General features: G+C 40.8%; 1 protein-coding gene across 1 annotated transcript in view; it reads left to right on the top strand.

Moving 5' to 3' along the window:
- The window catches only part of NUP155 (nucleoporin 155), a gene marked incomplete at its 5' end in the record, with an annotated part of 47,582 nt that extends 34,287 nt beyond the window's left edge, over positions 1 to 13,295 (top strand). Inside the window, 10 exons of the mRNA XM_084628339.1 lie at positions 242 to 395; positions 670 to 774; positions 955 to 1,109; positions 2,877 to 3,006; positions 3,681 to 3,794; positions 4,380 to 4,500; positions 7,298 to 7,408; positions 8,974 to 9,110; positions 11,419 to 11,525; positions 12,896 to 13,295. Coding sequence (XP_084484465.1) covers positions 242 to 395; positions 670 to 774; positions 955 to 1,109; positions 2,877 to 3,006; positions 3,681 to 3,794; positions 4,380 to 4,500; positions 7,298 to 7,408; positions 8,974 to 9,110; positions 11,419 to 11,525; positions 12,896 to 13,034 — 1,273 coding nt within the window. The 3' untranslated portion in view covers positions 13,035 to 13,295. The remainder of the gene's footprint in view (positions 1 to 241; positions 396 to 669; positions 775 to 954; positions 1,110 to 2,876; positions 3,007 to 3,680; positions 3,795 to 4,379; positions 4,501 to 7,297; positions 7,409 to 8,973; positions 9,111 to 11,418; positions 11,526 to 12,895) is intronic.
- Positions 13,296 to 25,274: the final 11,979 nt, after the last annotated feature.

Here is a 25,274-nt window from a genome sequence, read left to right as displayed (position 1 = left end):
ATGTTAGCAGTTACTACTGAAGTGGGGGATTTGCACAACAAAGTATTTGTGAGGAAGATCATTCCAGAGGAGAGAGACTGGTAGTAAATTACATTGATTCAACTCACAGGGTCCTATAGAAAACCTTTCCTTTTAGTTTCAGAAATATTTTTTCAGTGTATATAGTAACCTATTTTGTGGGAACAGGGATCTCACTGATATCTGTAACTTAAACTGTTCTTTCTCTTGCACCTACTTGCAGGTTAAATAGTTACAAGTGCATCACTGACACCCTTCAGGAACTAGTAAATCAAAGTAAAGCTGCTCCTCAGTCTCCCAGTGTGCCCAAAAAGCCAGGCCCTCCAGTGTTGTCATCTGATCCCAATATGCTGAGCAATGAAGAAGCGGGACAGCATGTAAGAAATTTACAAAAGAGACCTAGTTACAACTATTAAGGAAGTTTGTACAACATATTGTTGCAAAGTAAATTAACAGAGATAAAGTCAGGACTTGAAATGAATTTGTTTCAGTATGTGAGAAGATACGGTGTTCACAGAAATTATTGAATGTTAATATAGATGTTGGCATATATAAATATGCAATGTTTGTAAGCCCGGTGACAAAGACTTTGAGCTATTTATGAAATGTGAACAGTTCTGGAGTAACATCTTTGAGCTTTTCTTCCTTTAGTTTGAACAAATGCTAAAATTGGCTCAGCGTTCAACAGATGAACTCTTCTCTATTGCTCTCTACAACTGGCTGATACAAGCTGACCTTGCAGATAAACTGCTACAGGTAAGATCGTGCAAAACAAACATAGTCACAAAAATATTTTGTAGGGTACTTCTATTAGGCCAAAAGAGTTGATTGTAATACTGGCTAAAAACACACACTAGGAAAGGAGAGGTTTTTAAGGATGCTTTTAAAAAAAAAAAAAAAAAAAAAACCTATCTGTGGTTTATATGATTCCTGCAGATTACCTCCCCATTTCTGGAGCCGTATCTGGTGCGTATGGCTAAGATTGATCAAAACAAAGTCCGTTATATGGATTTACTGTGGAGATACTTTGAGAAGAACAGGAATTTCAGTAATGCAGCCAGAGTGTTGGCTAAATTGGCAGACATGCACAGGTATGGACAGTTTGTCATCAGTGTATTATTCCTAGTATTGAGATAATAAAAGAAAAGTTAATTTGTGTAAAGACTAAACAATAAACAAAAACCTAAAATATTATTTTTAACCTGGCTACTATTAGAATGATAAAATGGAAATTGTTGCATATTTTACACAGAAATAAACAGGTTACAGAATTAATGTATTTGTAGAATATTGACTGGTAACTTAATTACATTGTGTATTTTATTATATAGTTTTATATAATAATTGTAGAGTAGTAGAGGAAGAAATGTCTTACAGATGGGCACATACAAAGTGGTTATTTAGTTACACTTGGAGTCAGTGTCAGAGCCTGGAGAATTTAGAAGTCCTGATTCCTATGCTCCCTTTAGTATAATTATTTTGGGAACAGTCTTGGGAACACGCTTTTTTACAGGATTACTGGCCTAGTGGATAGGGGGAAGCAGTAGATATGATATATCTTGACTTCAATAAAGCTTTTGACACAGTTCCACATTAGAGAGACAAAGTGGGTGAGGTAATATCTTTTATTGGACTAACTTCTACTGGTGAGAGTGATGAGACATGTGTTGATCAATAAAATATATTACCTCGTCCACCTTGTCTCTCTAATATCCCAGGACTGACATGGCTAGAACACCATTGCATACAACAGTTCCACATGACAGTCTCATAAACAAACTAGGGAAATGTGGTCTAGATGAAATTACTAAAAACTGGGTATTATAGTACTGACAACTAGTTGAAATACATACTCAAGGAGTAATTATTAGTGGTTTGGTGTCAAAATGGTAAGGGATATCTAGTGGTGTCCCACAGGGGTCAGTCCAGTATTTTGACTTGGATAGTGGAGTGGAGAGTATGCTTATAAAATTCACAGATGACACCAAGTTGGGAGATATTGCAAGCACTCTGGAGGGCAGGATTAGAACTCAAAATGACCTTGACAAATTAGTGAATTGGTTTGAAATCAGAAAGATGAAATTCAGTAAAGACAGGTGCAAAGTACTATGCTTAGGAAGGTAGAATCAAATGTGCAACTACAAAATTGGGAATAACTAAGTAGGTGCTGAAAAGGATCTAGGGTTTATAGTGGACCACAAATTGAATGTGTCAACAATGTGATGCAGTTGCAAAAAAGGCTAATATTCTGGAGTGTAATAACAAAAATGTCATACATAAGACACTGAAAGTAATAGTCACACTCTACTTGGCACTGGTGACTCCTCAGCTGGAGTACTGTGTCCAGTTCTGGTCGACACACTTTAGGAAAGATGTGGATAAATTGGGAGAAACTTGAGGAGAACAACAAGCATGGTAAAAGGTCCTGTGCTTGGTTATTCTGGAGAGAAGATTGAGGGGGGACCTGAAAACAGTCTTTAAATATGTTAATAGCTGTTATAAAGAGGATGGTGTGAACTGTGTCCTTCCTTTAATGGACATGGAGAACAAGAAGTAATGGGCTTGATCTGCAGCAAGGGAGACTTAGATTAGATTTTAGGAGAAACTTTTTAACTCTAAGGGTAGTTAAGCTCTGGAATAAGCTTCCAAGGGAAGTTGTGGAATCCCCATCACTGGAGGTTTTTGAAAACACCTGTCAGGCATGGTCTGGACAAACACCTGTCAGGCATGGTCTAGGTTTACTTGGTCCTTCCTCAGCACAGAAGCTGTTCTAGACCTCTCAAGGTCCCTTTCTGCCCTACATTTCTATGATTCTATGTTCTAGGCACGTGGCTTACAATTGAATGTTTCTTTTACAGCACAGAGATTCCACTTCAGCAGCGTCTTGAATATATTGCACGTGCCATTTTGAGTGCCAAGAGTTCCACTGCCATATCATCGATAGCTGCAGATGGTGAATTCCTACATGAACTAGAAGAGAAAATGGAAGTAAGAAAAAATGAAAAACCATTTTCCTTAGTTGCAATTATTATTAATCATGTTTATGGTACTGCCTAAGGACCAACCAAGAGTGGGGGCCTGATTGTGCTAGGCATTGTACAAACACAGAGCAGCACAGTCCCTTCCCTGAAGAGCTTAAAATCTAATAAAGAAGACAGACAGGTTGGGGGAATGGGATATAGCACACAGCAGAGTGAATTGTGTAATGGCAGCAAACATCATGTTAGTTCCATAATTATTTTTTGGGAGGTGGGCTTCATTAGGGAGGAAATGGAAAGAAAAGTTAGGGGCCGAGGGCATTGGACGGAAGGAGAATGGACAGGACAAGAGAGGAGGGACAGGACAGGGGAGAAGCTATGATGAAAAGTTAATGTTTCTATTAATATCAGTGTTAGCATAGGTCTTTTGTATTATTGACAATCACACTATTTTTTTTTTCTACTGATGTAAATGCAAAAACAGACTGTTTAGGCTGAAATGCATTGTCCCAGTAAAAATCAGCGGATCCAGATTCACTCATTTTACTAGGATTATGTCTCCAACATATACTCATGGAATGTCTATATTCAAATGTGTTCGAACCAATTCTAGGTTTTTCCAAGTTTCCATAGCTTTGGATGAAATGAAGGACTCTTGAATTATCTTGATTTTTTTAAAACTAGGTGGCTAGGATACAGCTACAAATAGAGGAAACATTACAACGGCAATATTTCCATCATTCTTCAGTACAAGATGCAATTTCCCAGTTGGATTCTGAGCTGATGGACATAACCAAGGTGATTAGAAATAAGTTGATGTTCACCTGACTGCTCAAACTACTCATGCAAAAGAAGATGCAATATCCCACTCCTGAATATAAGCTTCTCTAATATCTGAGAATGACAGATTCCAACAAATTGTTTATCAGCTATTAGCCAAAACAGTCACAGTGAATTCAGCTTCCTGTTTTCAAAATTTATATATATTTAGGTTTAGCCTGTCTAATCTTATATTTTCATATTTTACCTTCAGTAATTTCATCTTTCTCTTTGTGTTGTCGGCTGTAGGAAACACATATTATTTACAGTGCATAGCTTCTTTGGTTTTAGAGGTGTTGAATTGGCAAACACTCTAGTTTTTTCTTAGCTTGCTTTAAAATTTTAAGATTGTATGGTGATACAGAGCTGACTTGATTCAATACAAATGCTCTTCATGCAATATCTGTCAATGGCTATTAAAATGCACCGTCTACTATTTTGGCTTTGTTTCACTTTGTGTATGGTGCATGTTAATGAATAACTGTTCTATTTAATTTCACTCTGATAGTAAATCGTGGTGTTTTGTCTTGACTGAAATACCAAACTCTGTCTTTTTTATTGCAGCTGTATGGTGAATTTGCTGACCCTTTCAAACTCTCGGAGTGTAAGCTTGCAATTATACATTGTGCAGGGCATTCAGACCCTATCTTGGTGCAGACTCTTTGGCAAGAAATAATTGAGAAAGGCAAGTCTTGACAGACTGGGACTGAAGTAGCTTAGAAATATAGAATAACTGATAATGAAAGCACTTGGTGCCAGTGATCTTATGCTGCTGTTAGTATCCTATCCACATGAGATGTTAAGTATATCTTTTAGGAATATTCTGCAGTATAGATTTCATTGAATGTAAAACCTAACTTCAAAGCCTTTGAATTTTGTAGAAATTCAAAGGCTTATTATTTAAACAAAAGAATAGTACAGGATGAGGTCCTCATCCTCTGTACTCCCATGTAGCTTGTTTTGGGATTGGGGCTTGAGTCTGTTTGTATTGCAGCAGTAGAAGTACATTTTCTTCCAGTTGTGGACATGGCAGCTGAATGCTCCTCATTTCAATCATTCTAAAGATTTAGAAGATGAGTGGAATGCAGCTGTTAAACACAAAGACATGTTATAACATACGTAGGAAAAAATCACTTATTTTCCATTATAATAATAAATATGTTCATTTGTTAGTAGCATTATCTATTTACACAATTTTTTTTAAAATGGCTTTATTAAATGGTATGTTGAAATTGAACTGTCCTTGGGTTTTTGAGCCTGCCTATTAATTCAGTAATGTTAACATGATTGTTTCCAGTGCCTAACGAAAGGTAGAAATCAAATATTTGTACAAACAAATCTCAGGATGATTTACATGTACATGTGACTTGAATAACCCACATTATAGATAGGCATTTTTTACAGCACATCTTCCCACCCTGTTAATCATCTTACTCCCCTTCATTGCCTTATAGAATCATAGAAATGTTGGAGTGGAAGGGACTGAGATAGGTTATCTAATCCAGTCCCCTGCACGGAGGCAGAAGTCAAGTATTATCTAGACCAGTGGTTCTCAAAGCCCGTCAGCCACTTGTTCAGGGAAAGCCCCTGGTGGACCGGACCAGTTCATTTACCTGCCGCTTCCACAGGTTCGGCCGATCGCGGCTCCCAGTGGCCGCAGTTCACCGCTCCAGGCCAATGGGGGCTGCGGGAAGCGGCACGGGCCCAGGGACGTGCTGGCTGCCTTCCCACAGCCCCCATTGGCCACGCTTCCCGTAGCCCCCATTGGCCTGGAGCAGCGAACTGCGGCCACTGGGAGCTGTGATCTGCCGAATCTGCGGACGCAGCAGGTAAACAAACCAGTCCGGCCCGCCAGGGGCTTTTTCTCAACAAGCGGCAGACCAGCTTTGAGAACCACTGATCTAGACCATTCCTGACAGGTATTTTGTCTAACCTGTTCTTAAAAACCTCCCATGATGAAGATTCCATATGTAGTTTGTTCCTGTGCTTAACTATCCTTCTCACTTAGGAATTTTTTCCTAATCTCTAGTCTAAATCTCTCTTGCTGCAATCTAAGCCGCTTACTACTTGTCCTATCCTCAGTGAATAAGAAGAACAATTTATCACCCTCCTCTTTATAACAACCTTTTGCCCTATTTGAGGACTGTTATCATGTCCCACTGCAGTCTTCTCTTCTCCAGACTAAGCAAACCCAATTTTTTCAGTCTTTCCAAGTAGTTCAAGTTTTCTAGACCTTTAATAGTTTTTGTTGCTCTCCTATGAACTTTCTCCAGTTTGTCCACATCTTTCCTGAAGTGCGGTGCCCAGAACTGGACACAGTACCCCAGCTGAGGCCTTACCAGTGTTGAGTAGAAGAATTACTTCTTGTTTCTTGCTTACAACACTCTTTCTAATACATCCCGGAATTATGATTGCTTTTTTTGCTTTGCAACAGTATTACATTGTTGACCCCTCTCTTCCTCCCTCCCCCCCCCACCCCCCCCCCATCCTGTACCAATTATGTGCAACCATGTCTCTCTTCAAGGAAAGTCTGGACATAGCGTTCTCTGGAGACAGAAATGAGTTGCCAAATGGCAAGTGAAGATCCTTCTAGAGGGCAGAGTGTGCTGCCACTTCTACCCCCTGCTGACCTCAAACCCCTGATCATCTGCTTGGCAGAGCAGAGCTCTGTTTATACTCCTCTTGGTTGCCATTATACAGGGGCATTTCTAAAAGAGATGGCTTCAGAAATCCTGCAGACTTTCATCTGAAGGTTTCAGGATAAGGAAATCTTAATCAAAATGTTAAGTAAAGCTATGCTGAGAAGGATTAAAACCTCAGGTGAATTTAGTGTTTATGAAAGGTTGCCAAATTGACCTCATGGAAACTGAAGTCTTCTGTTTATCCAAAGAAGAGGTAGAGCACTGGTTCTAGCAGGGCAGGCTTCCCCACCTGGCTCTGCCAGTTTGCCTTAACCTCTATAGTGAACAAGTAGTTCACTTTCCTTGCCCCCTCAGTCCTTGCTTTTGTACTGGAGACTGCCAGGAAAGTTGTGTCACCGTTGATGGTGATTTTGCGATGTGTGCACCTTTCCACTGAGTATTGGCTTGAAACTACAGTTCATTTCACATAGGTCTCCCAAAAGCTATTGGATAAGGCTTCTTAAGATATTAAAGCCATTTGGTCATGTATATTAGTGAATTTATGTGAAATTCCAGGGAATACTAAACCTATTCATATAACATATATGCATTCATATGAAATCTGAAAGTGTATTTGCATTTCTACATGCATACATACTGACTTCCCACCAACAATAAATGGAGTTGTGTGTATGCCCTAAGAATATAAAAGTCAGGGTTAGAAAAGACTTGCTTGAAGTGTTAGTGGTAAATGCAAGTACAACACTGTAGTAAGAGGTAATAGCTGGTTTTTTTAATTTACTTACCCTCCATAAACTTTAGTTTTAAAGGTAGATTATATGCCTAATTGTTCTCTTTCAGAGTTGAGTGACAGTGTAACACTGAGCCCAGCTGACAGAATGCAAGCTCTCAGTCTAAAGATGGTATTGCTTGGAAAGATATACGCTGGCACACCTCGTTATTTTCCTTTAGGTAAGCAATTTAACAGTATTTGGAAGAAAAATAGGCATTATGGCAATGGGTTCAAATGCTTCGAGTACTTCCTAAGCATTGAAACATACATGTTTTATTCAGTATTTAAACTTTGTATGATGCTAATTAAAAAGCAACTAAATTTACCAGTATATATAGATGCTGGTTTTGCATATGTTAAATAAACGTTAGCTTTACATGCTGTACTCTTTATACAAGACAGAATCAAAAGAGCATGGTGAAACAAGTTTTTTTCAGATTATTGGAAAATTACCTGTCTTTTTCTTCTGAAAAGAGACAATTGTAAGATTATGTTTCTAAAGAAAACTTTATTTCCTCCGCTGTCTGTAATATTTAATCACTGTTTTTATATGTTAAATTTTCCCTTGTGGCTGGAATAGTAAAATGAAATCAATTTTCATTGAGGTTTACTATTGCAAAGACAATAGTGATTGAGGTTGTTGAGTAAATTAGGGAATTCCTGATGATGGGTTTTAGGGCAGATGGCTGGTCATTCCTTTGTTGTCCAAGAGCAAGAATTTGGACAATCGGGTTGTGGTGCTTGCTTATTATCACAGTCACTTTGGAGGATGATTGGGGAGAGTGGCTAGAAAAAGAGAAGAGACAAGATTGTAATGGAAAAACAGATATTAATAATACAGATATGATATGGCAATTCTTATATTCCTGGAACTTACCTATGATTAGTACTTTTCACCCAAAACTGTAGCTAATCTAAGTTCTGAAATGGTCTTATTTTGCTCTATTCAAACAGCTGAATTTACTTTTGGACAGTTACATAAACTAGACATTGAAGGGTAGAGCGGTCTTTCTATTCACATACTAAATATATGCATTGTGTGTGTGTGTGTGTGTTTTGTACAGTTGTTAGATTCTTTATGTATCTACTTGCCATATCTATATATTTTATATATCTACAGAGGCAATTCCATAAAGTATAATATATGGGAACTCTGTGTCCTGTATTAGATTGGGGTCTGTGTTTCTTCTTTGAGATACTCAAATCCCATGGTGAAGAGGTTGTTTGTATGAAAACCTGCATGGATATATGTCACTCTAAGCTTTTGCAAATACGAGAGTTTTATGTTACCGAGAGTTAAACATGGTATGGATGTGCTGGTATTTTGGATAAAACAGACTAGTCTGGCAATCTAATAGCAGTGTGTTGTGCTGTCACAGGGGAAAATCAGAGTTGGGCTCTTGAATTTCCCTGGACAACAGCATAGCCTGAAAGTATCACAAGGACAATGTGCTAAGCCTTTAGTAACACCGTGTTGTTGCTCCTGAGTAATACCTCTTGTGATGCTCATAACAGCATCTGACTGTGGAAAGCAACCCATCTTGCATATCCTCTCGGCCTCAGTTTTCCCATTTGTAAATTCTGGGATAACTCTTACCCACTTTGTAAAATGCTTTGATCTCCACAGTTGAAAGGTTCTGTGTAAGGAAGACATAACTTTGTGTAGATACCTAACATTAATTAGTTTTGTTAAACTAATATTAAAGTAAGATGGAACCTAAACAGGCAGTTCTTTTTTTTTCAGATTTCTTAGTGCAGTTGTTAGAGCAACAAGTTTGTTCTTTGAACTGGGATGTGGGATTCGTAACCTATACTATGCGGGAAATTGGAGTGCCACTATCTAGGCTACTTGAAGTGTATGACCAGTTGTTCAAAGCACGGGTAAGGATAAAATTTGAGCTCAAATATTATCTTCAACATTAAATTCTAAAATTTTATATTAAAGTTAAAATGAGATGTATCAGACATTTTAATAGACCTTGGGATTTCGGAATATCTTACTAGTTTAAAAAATAAAAAACTTCACTGTTTCTGATCCTAGTAGGTGAGGAAAACTAAACTCTGATATTTCTGTTACTTCAGCTACAGATGATCTCCTGCCTATCATAAATAGGATTAAAATTATTAGAATTGCTGCACTTCAGCATGGACAACAGGTCTTGGATTCCTGAATATGATTTTCTTCTTTCTTAGAGGTAGTTCATAATGCCAAGGTCAACAGAAACAGACAAACTATTTCATCTTTCTTAGCTTATTAATTTCCCTGGGTTGTGACTGGCACAAATAATAAGAATCACTTCCTGCATTTTTAGTTCATAGTGTGTGTTTTTTCTGATTAAAGAACAAAGATAATCTATGTGGTTCATTTTGCCCTGTCACTGGCTCCAGGTATAATCTATTGAGGGGTCCCTGCTGCTCCTGACAGATGCTCCTCAGATTGTCCCCGGTCAGAGTAGTTCTTGGTGTGACCAGTTGTCACCCCTGGGGTGCAGTCTGGGAGCTGTGGGAACCACAGCGCCCCTCTAAGACACACAGCTGGGTTGGGGACACAGCCAGCCTCACCCAAGCCCTGTAATCACCCGACTACCCAACAGCAGGTAGTAACGCTCACCCAAACTGGGCTACCTGAGTGTAAACAGCAGACACCAGCCAGTTTCCCAGCTCCCCAGGCATGTCCCTCCCTCAATGTGGAGAGGAATATGCACATGTGACCAAGCTGAGATATTTCACCAGACACTTCACTTAAAGGCACACTGCTTTAGGTTAGAACATAAAACAAGCTTATTAACTACAAAAAGATAAATACTAAGCAATTATAAATTATAGCAAACAAATCAAAGCAGATTACCTAGTAAATAAACAAAACTGTAAACTAAACCTAAAATACTAGAAAGATTGGATATGATTTAGGAATTTCTTACCCTGACTGATGATACAAACAGGCTTGCAGATTCTCAAGGCACAGCTTGGGCTCCCCACCCCTGGTCCAAGTCCTTTTCCTTAGAAGCTTCTCTTAGGTGTTGAGTAGTGGGGAGTGAAGAACCACAGATGATGTCACTCCCTGCTTTAACATATGGCGGGAACCTTTTATTCCAAAAACAATTCCTAGCCCAGTTTATGGGAAAATACAGGTACCCAAAATGGAGATCAGTGTCATGTGGTCTGGTCACATGCCCCTTGCATGCCCTACTGCTTCATAGCAGCCATTACTTACAGGTTGTCTGGAGCATCCCCAGGAAGGCTCACCAGGTGGGGGATAACCTTCTCCTCAGGCCTGTTGTTTTTCCTAATGGCTCATTACCCTGAATGGGCCCTTCACAACCAGCTGTCTAGGCTGGAAGCATTTTGCCCAGTGGGTGTCACCCAGGTGTAACTACATTTGAAATATAGATACATAGTCAATATTCACAACTTTAGATACAAAAATGATACATGCTTATAAATAAGATAATATTCAGCAAATCATAACTTTTCCAATGACACCTCACATTACTCATATTGTACAAAATGCATGGCCATGATGCCATAATCATAGCATCATAATATTACTGTGATGAATATGGGGTATAGTGTCACACTTGGGTCCTCACCTCTAATTGAGTCTAGCAGTCTGCTTCGGTCTCTTGACTGTGTTTGTGGAGGCAGCCTGCTGCAGAGCTGTCACCCCTTCTCTATCCCAGGCCTTTCTGCCTCTCCTTCCTTCTCTGTAATTTCTCCTTTATAGCAGCAGGCCTTGTTTCCTCTATTGGCTGAAGCTGTGGGTGCCTGTCTCCATAATTGGGAGCTGTGGCAGCTACATGGGGGTGTGGTCAAGCTCCTTCCATGTAAACAGGAGAGGCTCTCCTAACCTTTCTGTCTATGCTCAATATGGTGTTTGTAGACCCCATTACATATCCATACCCTACCAAACTATTCAGTAGTTCAGAGTGTGTTTAGAATTATACAAAGTCTAATATTTACAATACTGTTTGATGAATTTCATGTGTTTTACAGTTTCCCTAGTGGAAACCCATGCAAGTAAATAAACATCCAGTTCCCACTTTTTTTTCATTCTTTTGCTGTAATAAATCAAACATTTAAAATATTGCAGTAATGCAATTTTTATGTACTGACATCCTCTACATTTCCCTATCGATGAATCAGAATTAACTTAGTACTGCCTCCCTAAATTGATGTAATCTTCTTTTAGGATCCGTACTGGAATAGAATGAAAAAGCCTTTACACCTTTTGGAATGTATTCATGTATTATTATCGGGATATGTACAAGACCCCAACAAAGTGCTTAACTTTGAGAGGTAACTATGAACTATAAACAAATGTTCCACAAAACTTAAAAATATACTCTCAAGTTATTTGTTTTGGAAGCTCCAAAGCCCTTTGGGTCACTGATTTTAAAATGCAACTCAAGGTAGAGTCACCAAAAGTCATTGTTACTCTTACAGTTGTTCAGAGGTATGTATTGGGTAGTTTTAGGTGATGGGGGCTTTAATTATTATGGTGCTTGTTTTTAAACAAATTGTGTCTCACTTTTAAGTAAATGTTTTTAGTTCTTTAAAAATGAGGACTCCCTCGAATTACATCAAAAATTGGCTGCCTCTTGAAGCTTTATGTTCAAGGATCAGATTCACAGTGATTGTGGTAAATCTTTAGTGGCAACTGGCTCTCTGTAAACAACTTTCAACCATATATGGTACACTTACGGTATTTTTGGTGTATATTTTATGAACCTATTTTCAATTTTATACTTGTCAACTATTGATGGAGCTTAACTAAAATCCATAGGTTTGTGAAGAATTTACTTAGGTGTGAGGTGAAATCTTGGCCCCATTGCTCTAATGAGAAGTTTTGCTATAGACTTAACTGGGGTTAGGATTTTACCCGTGGAGTATGAATTCTTCTACCCTTGGAAATAGTTCCTCTGCAACAGGGTTCAGACATATCGGCAGGATAGTGGAGGGAAGCTTGCAGTAAATCTGTCCATGCAATGCACATTCTGGGAAATGAGGACTGTTTTCCAGGACTAACAATCCAGCATCCTTTTACAAGCATAAGATTTCACTTAAATAAATAAAATTAGAAAAGCATATCTTTAATTTTAGGCTTCCCCTTCCTGCTATTGAATCATGTTTATATCTGATTATTTTCAGTTTTTTCATTCCATTTTGTATATGTAAATGTACTTTTATTTACAAATTTTACATTGATGTTCACAAATTTCACTGAATAAAACTAGTTGTTTTGCAAAATAACATTGTTTCCTAACAAGTCAGCATAGTTCTTCTGAGGCATCCCTGAGTGAGGGGGTACTTCTAAATTTATTATTATTTATTAGATAAAAACACTTGAAATTATTCAAACAAATATTTCACTCCTGAACTGACAAGAGCTACAAATTTGGTTTTTGAATTGCTGCAACTGTTAAAACTCAGGTAAATAGAAATTATTTAACAAGTTCCCCAGTATACTTCAATCACAAACATGAGATTTAAAATATTTGCTTTTCATTAACTATATGTTAGAAAAATTAAAGTTAGCTGATTTGGGCTTTTGTTATTTACAGATTATTCCATTACTATCTGAAAGAATCCCACTTCCTTTTCTTACATGAATTTTAATAAACAAAAGCCAAAATGAGTTTTCTTGACAATGTTTTTCTTCTTTACAGACGACGATTCACTAATGTATGTTTGGATGCTGTCAGTTGCTACCTTGTTGAACTTCAGTCTATGAGCCCTACACTAACAGTGCAGACCACTATTGGGAATTTTAAATCCCTACAGGCTAAATTAGAACGGCTTCATTGACTAAGATGATAAAGAACTGTTAGTCCAGAGAAAATGAACTGTTAAATGGAAGCTCAGATGTCTGCACTGGAATCTGGAAGAACAAATGCTCAGAAGGAAGTAGGGGAAAATTAAAATTCCTGCTGCAATTGATTATTTGTGTTCTATGCTCTTACTAATCTACAGATTAGAATAGAATGTATATTTGCCAAATTATAAATTTCTTTTGCTACCACCACATTTTTCTAACAACGGAAAACTTTTTTTATACTGTTTAATAAAATACTTTGTATAATTGCTCCCTTGAGGATTAAATGTATTTGGAAAACATATTTTCTTTTTCTTTTACACTAAACATAATTTACGTAATGCAGTGGAGGAAGTACTGGGATGCAATCTCAAAAGTGATCATACACTATTGACAAATATGAAAAACATGGAGATGGTACTGGCAGGCAGCAAGAAGAGAATTACAAACTGGAGAAAAGTTGTCTAGCTGGCCTCAGACCTGGTTAGATCTAGGGTTAGCAACACAATCTTAAAAGTATCCCTGTACATGATCCTGTATAATGGCTAACCTTTTGATAAAGACAATACGTTCCATGCCTGCTATTTGCACAAAAATTGCCACCATAATAGAATTATTAGGACTATATTTCAGAAACTAAATACATAATTTGCTTGATCTGGATTTGAAAAAAAAATACACTAGTAGAAGCCTAGCAAACATTCTCTCCCATCTTTTTCCTTAATAGAAGTTATGCTTTGTTCAACTCTTAATTTTTACCTGGAAAACCCACAATGTGTAAAAGGGCTACATTCCAGAAAAACGTAACTGCTAGACATTTTCACCACATATACTTCTGAGTGCCAGTCTGCCTACGTTTCTAAATGGGACAAAATCAAAGAATCCTGTATAATTACCTCCTAGGATCAATCTATGTAAGATAGCGCTTAGCTTGCTACAGTCATCAAGACGTATGGCCACCTGTAAATGTTTCATTTTTGTTCTATAAACAGTTACCAGAGAGACAAGGTGGGTGAGGTAATATCTTTTATTGGACCAACTTCTGTTGGTGAGAGAAACATGCTTTTGAACTGCACAGTGCTCTTCTTCAGTTCAATATAGCTTGAAAGCTTTTCTCTTTCACCAACAGAAGTTGGTCCAATAAAAGATCTTACCTCACCCATCTTGTCACTCTAATAGCCTGAGACTAATACAGCTAAAGCAGTAGTGCAAACTACAAACAGGTGTGCATCCATATTAAACATATCATAGAATCATAGAATATCAGGGTGGGAAGGGACCTCAGGAGGTCATCTAGTCCAACCCCCTGCTCAAAGCAGGACCGATCCCCAATTAAATCATCCCAGCCAGGGCTTTGTCAAGCCTGACCTTAAAAACTTCTAAGGAAGGAGATTCCACCACCTCCCTAGGTAACGCATTCCAGTGTTTCACCACCCTCCTAGTGAAAAAGGTTTTCCTAATATCCAACCTAAATCTCCCCCACTGCAACTTGAGACCATTACTCCTTGTCCTGTCATCCGCTACCACTGAGAATAGTATAGATCCATCCTCTTTGGAACCACCTGTCAGGTAGTTGAAAGCAGCTATCAAATCCCCCCTCATCCTTCTCTTCCGTAGACTAAACAATCCCAGTTCCCTCAGCCTCTCCTCATAAGTCATGTGTTCCAGTCCCCTAATCATTTTTGTTGCCCTCTGCTGGACTCTGTCCAATTTTTCCACATCCTTCTTGTAGTGTGGGGCCCAAAACTGGACACAGTACTCCAGATGAGGCCTCACCAATGTCAAACAGAGGGGAACGATCACGTCCCTCAATCTCTGGCAATGCCCCTACTTATACATCCCAAAATGCCATTGGCCTTCTTGGCAACGAGGGCACACTGTTGACTCATATCCAGCTTCTCATCCACTGTAACCCCTAGGTCCTTTTCTGCGGAACTGCTGCCGAGCCATTTGGTCCCTAGTCTGTAGTGGTGCATTGGATTCTTCCGTCCTAAGTGCAGGACTCTGCACTTGTCCTTGTTGAACATCAGATTTCTTTTGGCCCAATCCTCCAATTTGTCTAAGTCCCTCTGTATCCTATCCCTACCCTCCAGCGTATCTATCACTCCTCCCAGTTTAGTGTCGTCTGCAAACTTGCTGAGGGTGCAATCCACACCATCCTCCAGATCATTTATGAAGATATTGAACAAAACCAGCCCCAGGACCGACCCTTGGGGCACTCCGCTTGATACCGGCTGCCACCTAGACATGGAGCCATTGATCACTACCCGTTGAGCCCGACAATCTAGCCAACTTTCTACCCACCTTACGGTGCATTCATCCAGCCCATACTTCTTTAACTTGCTGACAAGAATACTGTGGGAGACAGTGCCAAAAGCTTTGCTAAAGTCAAGGAACAACACGTCCACTGCTTTCCCTTCATCCACAGAACCAGTTATCTCGTCATAGAAGGCAATTAGATTAGTCAGGCTTGACTTGCCCTTGGTGAATCCATGCTGACTGTTCCTGATCACTTTCCTCTCATCTAAGTGCTTCAGAATTGATTCCTTGAGGACCTGTTCCATGATTTTTCCGGGGACTGAAAATATCCAATAACAGATCTTACATAAACCATACACTGGAAATCACCTCTGTCCCTACACTATATTATCAGACCCATCTCCATTTTTAGTCATCCTTGGGGAATTTCTCTTTTTGACGACTTACTAACCAAAAAGACTTTTCCTTGGTATTGTACTTTTCCACGGCTGGATTATCCAGGAGAAGTATTGCAGTTTGAACAAATAATTCTTCTCTTCTACTTTAGAGTAGACAGAAGGTTGAGATTTGTGCCATCACCCATACAAAGGAAAACACTTCCTAGATACCAATGTATAGCCTTTAGATCTTAAATATACTTAATTACTGGGTGATATTTAGCATGCTCCAAAACTTAATTTATTCAGAGAAGACCTCTGGACTTTTTCCCCCTCAAATCACCAAGTATACTCAGGATTCTAATTTCTCTGTCCCACCAAAACATGCTTCTCTTCATTCGGTAAGTAAACTGGGGTAGGTCTAGCCTGCAGCTTTAGCTGTAGGCCAAAATAAAACTGACGTTTTAATTCTGGTTTTCCTCCCAGATCGTATAAATGTGGAAATACCTCACAAACTCATAAATATGTTGGGTTACTATGTGAACTGGAGAAGTATCGGAAAAAGATACATCAGCCCAACAACGGCACTGTTTCATTTAAGGCTAATCTTAGTTCCTCTCTGCAAAAGAGACAGAAATGTTAATTTTCTGCAGATCTCTATGCTCAGGCATTTTGTATATTTGTCCAGTGTATATTTGTGCAGTTTATATTTTTTTAATTTTGCAAGAAAATGTAATGATGGTTAGCCTTCATGTTAATCCAGCCTCACTTCCTAACTGGCCATACACTCACACCAAGTTATGTCCCCTGCTCCCCTTTTATTTTTTTGTTTCCACATACTTAACCCATATTTGTAAACTTAATATTTGTTCAACAATATGTTGTATTGCCACGTTATGTGATCTTGATAGGGCATGAGGCACAGGCTGGAGGAATTAGCACTGGAATGGGAGACAGGAATGGAGTTCCAGACACAGGTCTGCCACTGACTTGCTGTGTGACGTTAGGGAAGTCACTTCATCTATCTCAGTTTTCCTATCTGTACAATGGGGATAACTTGCCAACCACCTGCAAGTGTTGTGAGGTTTAGTTTGTAGAGCACTTTGAAAATGTAAAGCGCTAAGTATTATTAATATATCATACTTGCAGATGGTTACGGTTAAAACTGCAGTATAAACCTTAAATCTTGTTTTCCTGGCATTCATAACTGTAATATCCCAGCCTTAAATTTAGGAAATTTAAAGCAAGAAAAATCTATTTAAAGTCTGAGGAACGTGGGAATTAGAGATCAAAGGGAGGGGAAAGCTGATTTTTACATGAGAGACTCAATTTCTTTGACTGACATTTTTCTCAAAAAAGGTCATCTTGCCATTGGGGCATTGTCTCTGCTTTTCCAAGATTTGTGCAACTTGTACCTTTAAGCAAAAATGTTCTTGACCATACATTCAGTCTTTCCATCATCGTTGTTGCTGCTTTTTTTTTTACATGTGCCTGTAAATCTGTAAAGGAGAATACAAAGGTTTCATAAACATAAAATATGGGTAAGTGCGTTACCACAAGAACAAATTAGATGAGTGGAAAAATCAGGATTGTTCCACTTCATGTTTTTGGAAGGTAAAATGAAAGTCTGAGGATTACTGTCATCTGATATCTTCCCTTTTATGAAGAATCCATTCCAGATGAAGTCTGAACCTAGAACCTTTAATTCCCCAAGTGGTAGCTCTACTTATTGAAGTAAAGCACAGTAGTTAATATCACTGACATCTGCTGCTAGGCTGCTAGCTACGATGAAAGAAATAGTTAAATCATACCCTCCAATCCTGAAATGGAGTTACCCTGCACTCAATTTGATTCTAGATTACATTTCTGCATCTATTCGGTTTTGGGTTTACTACTAAGTGTAACCAGTGGTTAGTTGAGAATTCATGTGGCTGGCCAAAAATATTGAGCACTGTTCAAGTATAGTTAAGTGTTCAGGTTCTACAATGGATATTATAAATGTGCTTTATACCTGAGGTTTTATCCCTCGTCTGACCATGGGATAGCCTTGAAATGCATTTAAAATCTTTCAAAACATACAGTAGGAAACCTTTTCACCATTATTCATATTAGTCTAAAATTGTGGTAGAAGATATTTCTTCTCTTTCAGTTTGAAATATTTGTATTAACCTGATAACTGATGGAATGTTGGGTATCGAAATTCACGTGGCTTATTTGAACTATATTGACAATGGATGGACATATGCACAATATGTAATTTTTTAATACGGATATTGCCAAATGTGTTTTTTTTTTAAATTAACAATCAGATTTTTTCTCTGTAAGGACTATTGGTAAAACAGAGTTTGAAGTCTAAACATCTTTTTGAAAATAGAGATTGACCGTTTCTTTCATCAGTTAACCATATTTTACCAAATTTAGCTAATTCTTTTTTCACTGGAAGCTTCAGTGAGGAAATATCTTCTGTCTCTAAAATTAACACGGAATGAAAAACGTTCTTCTTGGCCTTAACTACTATAACATGTCTGGGAATAGGACTTTAGTAGATTGCTAACAGAGAAATTGGGGTGAGATTTAGATACTAAGGATCAGATTCTTATTTCAGTTACATTGGTATAAATTTGGAGAAATTCCATTGAACCCAGCAAGTTGTCCTGGGTTTACACGAGTGTAATTGAATTCAGAATCTGCCCCATGACCTTATTTTTGGCTACTGGACTACACACTGTTAAAATATTCTGTTACTTGGAAGACAATACAAAGGAAAAGGCTTTTTTTTTAAATGTATGTTGTGATTGTTCCAAAATTTGTCTTAAAATAGTTAACATAGTTCTCCTATGATGAAAAGAAAAACAGGAAGTTGGAGTATAGCAAACGCCTTTTTCAAAGTAGACTGAATTGTAGTAAAAGCACTGTTCTAGCACATTCAACAGATAAAATCGATAGCCAACTCCCCTAAGCAGACTCATAAGTTGTGTAAGTTGCCTCTGTCTTATGTTTTGGCAGCCCAAATTGAAATACACTAAACTTAACAGAAATGCGACTTCACTTGGCATAAAGTTGGAGAAGTTAAAATGGACATGATTTCAGGGAGGGACCATGGAAAGGTACGTTACAGCTACTGATCAACAGAATTAAAATGCAGAACCATCATTTAATAAGCCTATCAATCAATTGCTCAGCAAATTTACATTGCTACAGCCCAATGTCTCCCAGAACTCTAGCTGTCTGGTCCGCTGTCCTCTGGCTGCAGCTCAGGAAGGTGGATCAGTGTTTGGGCACCACACCGTCTGGCCCTGTTGTTAGGGGGCTTATTCCTTCACCCACTTACTTCCCTGGTCCTTCTCGCATGAACAGAGAGCAACAATACCCGAAGTCCAAAGGTGCAAACAATTTGATGTTTATTGGGGTGAACTTCCAGCAAGCATGATTCCAGTTTCCTTCCTTAGTATCCTCCTTCCCCGCTCTGACATCACAGAGCCTTACACCTGTGTCCCTGTTCCCATTCGTGCCCTTAGCAAAACATTATTCCAATTTCCTTACCCCCATTCCCTGTTCCCATTTCCCCCTTTAGCAAAACATGATTGCAATTTCCTTACCCCTGTTCCCATTTCCCTCACCCCTGTTCCCATTTCCCTCACCCCCTCCCCCTCCCCCTCCCACTTCCTGATTGACTGCAGACTATATAGTAAAACCTGAGTTCTGCTTTGCTATACCTTAACCAATCATTTTCCTGAAATTTAACTAACCAATCCTAACATATTGTAACATGATTATTTAACCAATTATATCCCACCACCTTAATTAGTTTACACCCAGCAAAATTAATTATACAGCAGACAGGAACAATCACAGAACCAGACAGAGATTATACAGACAAACAATAGCAAAGTGGGAACTATAATGACAAAACAATACTGAAGTGAGGATTTCACATCCCAGCTAGTGATACGTGAATTCATGCCAGACAGGATGCTATCAAACTAAGTTTCCTTTTACATTTTCTAGGCACTTCCCTTTCTCTGGAGGTGATAGGCACTATCAGGACAGGATTGTATTCCTAACAGCCCAATAGCACCTTATTTCAGTGTGACTAGTTTGGAATGTGAGGATGTGACTGTTCACTTCCTAGCTTATGGCTGCCTCTGCTGCTTAGCCAAAGGCCTTAGCCTAAGCACAGGGCCACAAACTGTCACAGTAAGACAAGGACCTTACACTGGCAGACAGTGATTTTGATTCTTTCTTTTATACCTCTATAACTAGTCAAGTGATCAGAATACACCTAAATTCTTACAGTACAGGCCTTTGCAGACAGGCCTGAATATCTATATCCTAACACCTGTCCTCTCTGCTCCGGCTTGCTGCCAGATTCCTTGCCTCCGCAGCAGCACACAATGGTATTTTCTTTTGCTCCTGCTCTCATTCCTATTTTAACTTTTCTGCCCGTTTTCTGGGCAGTGGAGAGCATTGGCATTCCTTCTCATCCCAGGCTTGGTTAACCCCTCAGGGGTTTAATCTTCTCTCCACTGCAGTGTCTGCCTGCTGCCTCCTCTGCCCCATACAGGCATAGGCAGTGAGTTATAAGGGCCCGTGTGTCCCGTGCTCCACCAATATTTAGGAACGTGGGCCTGGCTCCACCAGTGTTTAGGCTTACCACACTTTGGGGGGGTCCTCGCTTCAGAGGGATGCAGGGTCCAGGGTGGTCTGGGGGGTTTACGGGGGGGCCTGGCAGCAGCAGCAGTAAGCAACCCAGACCCAGCCCGCCCCTGCTCTGCCCATTCCACCCTTCCCCCAAGTCCCCACCCCTTTCCAGCTTCCGCCCCCTCCCCCGAGCGACATGGGGAGCCAGTGCGGCAGGCTGGGGCCGGGTTGCTGGCTGCTGCCAGCACCAAGCCCTCTGCTAACCCCCCAGCCTGCCCTGTACCCCATGTCCCCCTGAAGTGCAGGGCCTCCCAAAGCACGGGGCCTGGGTTGCCCCAGTCCGTCCAAAGGATAGGACAGCTCTGATTGGACGCATTCTGGCCACCACCAAAAATTATACAAACCAGGCGTCCATGCTTACAGGTATGGCAGAGCTAACAAGAAAGCATCAGGTCAAATCCAAGTGGTGCTCTATGTGTGAGGCAGCATTCCCAGACTTAGCAGATGGCAAGTCGTGCCCAGCCTACACCCAACCTTCCATCCCTAACTAGGTCCCGGTGCTTTGAGCTGGACAGGCAGGTGGGGTGCCTCATCCGGTGAGAAAGCTGTATCCCCAACGAATGAAAAATGGACCAGGAACCCCAGTGCTGAGCAGGGAGAGGTTGCAAAAGCAGGGAGAACCTTGACCACTCAATTCAGGGATCAGTCCCAGGGGGACTGTTCAGTGCTGAACAAAGAAGGGAAGCTTGCAGGGTCACAAGTCTGACCCCCTCACCCAGTCCTAAAATGGGTTCTGAGTGTCCTGGGGAAAGAAGCAGGGCATCTAATCAGCCTCTCTATCCCAGGGCAATCAGCAGGGCTCTAACAGTGACACTCTGTACCTCGGGGGAACACCCTGCACCCCCATGTTCATCCTTATAATATGACTGTGTGGTGATCCAATGCAAAGTTTGTCATGTCGGGTGTCTTCGCAGAAAAACCTGAGAGTCTTTGGATTAACTTTAGAAGTGTGAACAACAAGGGTGATGTCGTGGTGGTAGTCTTGTCATAAATATAAAGGGAAGGGTAAACCCCTTTGAAATCCCTCCTGGCCAAGGAAAAGCTCCTCTCACCTGTAAAGGGTTAAGAAGCTAAAGGTAACCTCGCTGTCACCTGACCAAAATGACCAATGAGGAGACAAGATACTTTCAAAAGCTGGGAGGAGGGAGAGAAACAAAGGGTCTGTGTGTCTGTCTATATTCTGTATTTGCCGGGGATAGACCAGGAATGGAGTCTTAGAACTTTTAGTAAGTAATCTAGCTAGGTACGTGTTAGATTATGATTTCTTTAAATGGCTGAGAAAAGAACTGTGCTGAATAGAATAACTATTTCTGTCTGTGCATCTTTTTTGTAACTTAAGGTTTTGCCTAGAGGGGTTCTCTATGTTTTGAATCTAATTACCCTGTAAGGTATCTACCATCCTGATTTTACAGGGGGGATTTCTTTATTTCTATTTACTTCTATTTTTATTAAAAGTCTTCTTGTAAGAAAACTGAATGCTTTTTCATTGTTCTCAGATCCAAGGGTTTGGGTCTGTGGTCACCTATGCAAATTGGTGAGGCTTTTTATCCAACATTTCCCAGGAAAGGGGGGGTTCAAGTGTTGGGAGGATTGTTCATTGTTCTTAAGATCCAAGGGTCTGGGTCTGTAGTCACCTAGGCAAATTGGTGAAGCTTTTTACCAAACCTTGTCCAGGAAGTGGGGTGCAAGGTTTTGGGAAGTATTTTGGGGGGAAAGACGCGTCCAAACAGCTCTTCCCCAGTAACCAGTATTAATTTGGTGGTGATAGCGGCCAATCCAAGGACAAAGGGTGGAATATTTTGTACCTTGGGGAAGTTTTGACCTAAGCTGGTAAAGATAAGCTTAGGAGGTTTTTCATGCAGGTCCCCACATCTGTACCCTAGAGTTCAGCGTGGGGGAGGAACCTTGACAAGTCTACTATAGACCACCGGACCAGGGGGTGAGGTGGACGAGGCTTTCTTCCGGCAACTCACAGAAGTTACAAGATCGCACGCCCTGGTTCTCATGGGAGACTTCAATCACCCTGATATCTGCTGGGAGAGCAATACACTGGTGCATAGACAATCCAGGAAGTTTTTGGAAAATATAGGGGACAATTTCCTGGTGCAAGTGCTGGAGAAACCAACTAGGGACAGAGCTCTTCTTGACCTGCTGCTCACAAACCGGGAAGAATTAGTAGGGGAAGCAAAAGTGGATGGGAACCTGGGAGACAGTGACCATGAGATGGTCGAGTTCAGGATCCTGACACAAGGAAGAAAGGAAAGCAGCAGAATACGGACCCTGGACTTCAGAAAAGCATACTTTGACTCCCTCAGGAAACTGATGGACAAGATCCCCTGGGAGAATAACATGAAGGGGAAAGGAGTCCAGGAGAACTGGCTGTATTTTAAAGAATCCTTATTGAGGTTACAGGGACAAACCATCCCGAAAGAATAGTAAATATGGCAGGCGACCAGCTTGGCTTAACAGTGAAATCCTTGCTGATCTTAAATACAAAAAAGAAGCTTACAAGAAGTGGAAGATTGGACAAATGACCAGGGATGAGTATAAAAATATTGCTCGGGCATGCAGGAGTGAAATCAGGAAGGCCAAATCACACCTGGAGTTGCAGCTAGCAAGAGATGTTAAGAGTAATAAGAGGGGTTTCTTCAGGTATGTTAGCAACAAGAAGAAAGTCAAGGAAAGTGTGGGCCCCTTACTGAATGAGGGAGGCAACCTAGTGACAGAGGATGTGGAAAAAGCTAATGTACTCAATGTTTTTTTTGCCTCTGTCTTCACAAACAAGGTCAGCTCCCAGACTGCTGCACTGGGCAGCATAGCATGGGGAGGAGGTGACCAGCCCTCTGTGGAGAAAGAAGTGGTTCGGGACTATTTAGAAAAGCTGGACGAGCACAAGTCCATGGGGCCGGATGCGTTGCATCCGAGAGTGCTAAAGGAGTTGGCGAATGTGATTGCAGAGCCATTGGCCACTATCTTTGAAAACTCATGGCGATCGGGAGAAGTCCCAGACAACTGGGAAAAGGCTAATGTAGTGCCCATCTTTAAAAAAGGGAAGAAGGAGGATCCAGGGAACTACAGGCCAGTCAGCCTCACCTCAGTCCCTGGAAAATCATGGAGCAGGTCCTGAAGGAATCAATCCTGAAGCACTTAGATGAGAGGAACGTGATCAGGAACAGTCAGCATGGATTCACCAAGGGCAAGTCATGCCTGACTAATCTAATTGCCTTCTATGATAAGATAACTGGCTCTGTGGATGAAGGGAAAGCAGTGGACGTGTTGTTCCTTGACTTTAGCAAAGCTTTTGACACTGTCTCCCAGAGTATTTGTGCCAGCAAGTTAAAGAAGTATGGGCTGGATGAATGGACTATAAGGTGGATAGAAAGCTGGCCAGATTGTCAAGCTCAACAGGTAGTGATCAATGGCTCCATGTCTAGCTGGCAACCGGTATAGAGTGGAGTGCCCCAAGGGTCAGTCCTCGGGCTGGTTTTGTTCAATATCTTCATAAATGATCCGGAGGATGGTGTGGATTGCACCCTCAGCAAGTTTGCAGATGACACTAAACTGGGAGGAGTGGTAGATACACTGGAGGGTAGGGATAGGATACAGAGGGACCTAGACAAATTGGAGGATTGGGCCAAAAGAAATCTGATGAGGTTCAACAAGGACAAGTACAGAGTCCTGCACTTAGGACAGAAGAATCCAAAGCACCGCTGCAGACTAGGGACCGAATGGCTAGGTAGCAGTTCCGCAGAAAAGGACCTAGGGGTTACAGTGGACGAGAAGCTGGATATGAGTCAACAGTGTGCCCTTGTTGCCAAGAAGGCCAATGGCATTTTGGGCTGCATAGGTAGGGGCATTGCCAGCAGATCGAGGGACGTGATCGTTCCCCTCTATTTGACACTGGTGAGGCCTCATCTGGAGTACTGTGTCCAGTTTTGGGCCCCACACTACAAGAAGGATGTGGAAAAATTGGACAGAGTCCAGCAGAGGGCAACAAAAATGATTAGGGGACTGAAACACATGAGTTATGAGGAGAGGCTGAGGGAACTGGGATTGTTTAGTCTACGGAAGAGAAGAATGAGGGGGGATTTGATAGCTGCTTTCAACTACCTGAAAGGGGGTTCCAAAGAGGATGGCTCTAGACTGTTCTCAGTGGTAGCAGATGACAGAACAAGGAGTAATGGTCTCAAGTTGCAGTGGAGGAGATTTAGGTTGGATATTAAGAAAAACTTTTTCACTAGGAGGGTGGTGAAACACTGGAATGCGTTACCTAGGGAGGTGGTGGAATCTCCTTCCTTAGAAGTTTTTAAGATCAGGCTTGACAAAGCCCTGGCTGGGATGATTTAATTGGGGATCGGTCCTGCTTTGAGCAGGGGGTTGGGCTGGATGACCTCCTGAGGTCCCTTCCCACCCTGATATTCTATGATTAGGCTCATGATGCACTGAGCATCGTTGTTATAGTAATGCTATAGGTTGTAATTTCATGTATATAGTTATGAGGCTGAAAATGTGTCCTCATGGCTTAAAACAAGCCCAGACAAAACTCTCCAGGAGCAGAACATGTATGGGACAAACCCAACCCAGCCTCACAGGAACAAAGGATACTGGCCTAGACAGCGACAAAGGATCTGTTGGACTCTTAAGTGAGTCACCCCCCTTCCCTTGATTAATTTGGGACTACGATGAGGTAATGCTCACCTGACTCTGAAGCGGGGGGGAGGGGGGCAAAGCCCAGGGAGAAGAAAGAACATGATAAAAGGGAGAGATGTTTGCCATGCTCTCTCTCTTCCACCTCCATCTACAAACACCACCACCAAGAGACTGAATCGCTGATCAAAGGGGAGAGCCTGGCTGAAGGACAACCAGCCAGCCTGTGGTGAGAAGCATCTAAGTCTG

This window comes from Lepidochelys olivacea (assembly GCF_965140295.1).
Source record: "Lepidochelys olivacea isolate rLepOli2 genome assembly, chromosome: 5".
Taxonomy (NCBI): domain Eukaryota; kingdom Metazoa; phylum Chordata; order Testudines; family Cheloniidae; genus Lepidochelys; species Lepidochelys olivacea.
The sequence above is the reverse complement of the archived record's forward strand: the minus strand, read 5'-3'. Positions and strand labels throughout refer to the sequence as shown.